This window comes from Cryptotermes secundus, unplaced genomic scaffold (genome assembly GCF_002891405.2).
Source record: "Cryptotermes secundus unplaced genomic scaffold, Csec_1.0 scaffold2631, whole genome shotgun sequence".
Classification (NCBI taxonomy): Eukaryota; Metazoa; Arthropoda; class Insecta; order Blattodea; family Kalotermitidae; genus Cryptotermes; species Cryptotermes secundus.
Window position 1 is genome coordinate 19478 of NW_019743698.1, and position 1188 is coordinate 20665.

The 1188-nt window shown below is 39.0% G+C and overlaps 1 protein-coding gene across 8 annotated transcripts in view; it reads right to left on the reverse strand.

The window, feature by feature from the left end:
* The window catches only part of LOC111874331, a 14332-nt gene extending 13414 nt beyond the window's left edge, over window positions 1-918 (reverse strand). For 5 of the 8 annotated variants that reach the window (XR_004514094.1, XR_004514095.1, XR_004514096.1 and 2 more), the window contains exon 1: window positions 339-909. Coding sequence is in view for 2 of the 8 variants with exons in the window: in XM_033755410.1 (XP_033611301.1) it covers window positions 339-405 (67 nt within the window). In the remaining 6 variants the exon portion in view is untranslated. Of the gene's footprint in view, window positions 1-338 lie in introns of all 8 variants that reach the window. The other 3 variants (XM_033755410.1, XM_033755411.1, XR_004514097.1) reach the window with 2 other exon arrangements.
* Between the last annotated feature and the right edge of the window lie 270 nt (window positions 919-1188).

A 1188-nucleotide genomic window follows, 5' to 3' on the forward strand; every position in this document is an offset into this window, starting at 1 on the left:
TGCGCGACATCATATGATGTCGTTCGGCAATTTGTCCTTACTTTTAACATCATATGACATCGCTAGATTACATTAGATCATGCAGGAAGGAAGGCTGTCTCCTTATAAAGGTGGTGACCAAAAATCATGTAAATAGAACAACAATTTATATTTTTAATTTAATTTAAAAAAAAAACCTTACACGCGTGGAATCCGCGACATCATATGATGACGTTCGGCCAGCTGCCCTAACTTTTAACATCATATGATGACGTTCGTCCGATAAAGGTTAATATTAGGAAGTTCATAAAAATACTTCAACTGAGGCAATCCATTAATATGTTAAAAAAATGTTTTACCTCTTTCTGGTGTGTTCAGTTCATCGTCTTGTACAATACAACTGGAACCTTTTCTGTCGCCCACCATGGTGGAAGATGTATCCAGTAGCGGTTTGGGACACCAACTGCTCACATCTTGATAAATTTCTCCCCAGATGTCCAAATCTAGTGTTGGAGTCAATGTGGATGGCGGGAACACAGATGCTGCTGAATCGAGATTATTGGACCATGTTGCTGCAAAGAAGGACACGCACACATTAACCACAACAAAATATTGTGACTGCACTGCTGCAAACAAAACTACTAACAACTGATTCTGAGATCGAGCAAACACGATTCTGTAGGTTCAAGACAGGAGTTTATACATATTCTGGACTGCTGTGGAGGCAAGGTAATCGTTTTTACAAAATTCTGCTGCATATATGTATATGAACGCTTCACAGGTCTTTCTAGTATTAGTTGTGTTCACAGCAACTGTTGGACATACCCTCCTCCAATCGCAACTTCCTGGGTACTATTAACACAATTCAAAATCAGCTTCACTTAAGACACCGACTACTAGTATAGAGAATGTCCCAGGAGGAATGTGCCAGACTTCGGGAGGGTGTTCCTTATGTTAAAGTATGCCGATATAACGGTTATGGAGATAATGGCCAGAGAAGTGTGAAACTTTGACAGATGTTAACACACTTGTTGATTACCAAATACATATTAAAACTGGTAGGAATATGTGGTTTCTGTAATGTTAATAATGTACGCAACATCAAACTAACTTGTGACTGATATGAAGCCATTAAACTGAACTACAAAACAACTTACACGCCATGTCATAGTTGTCGTTAGGGTTCCAAGCACTATAATGGCACATGAA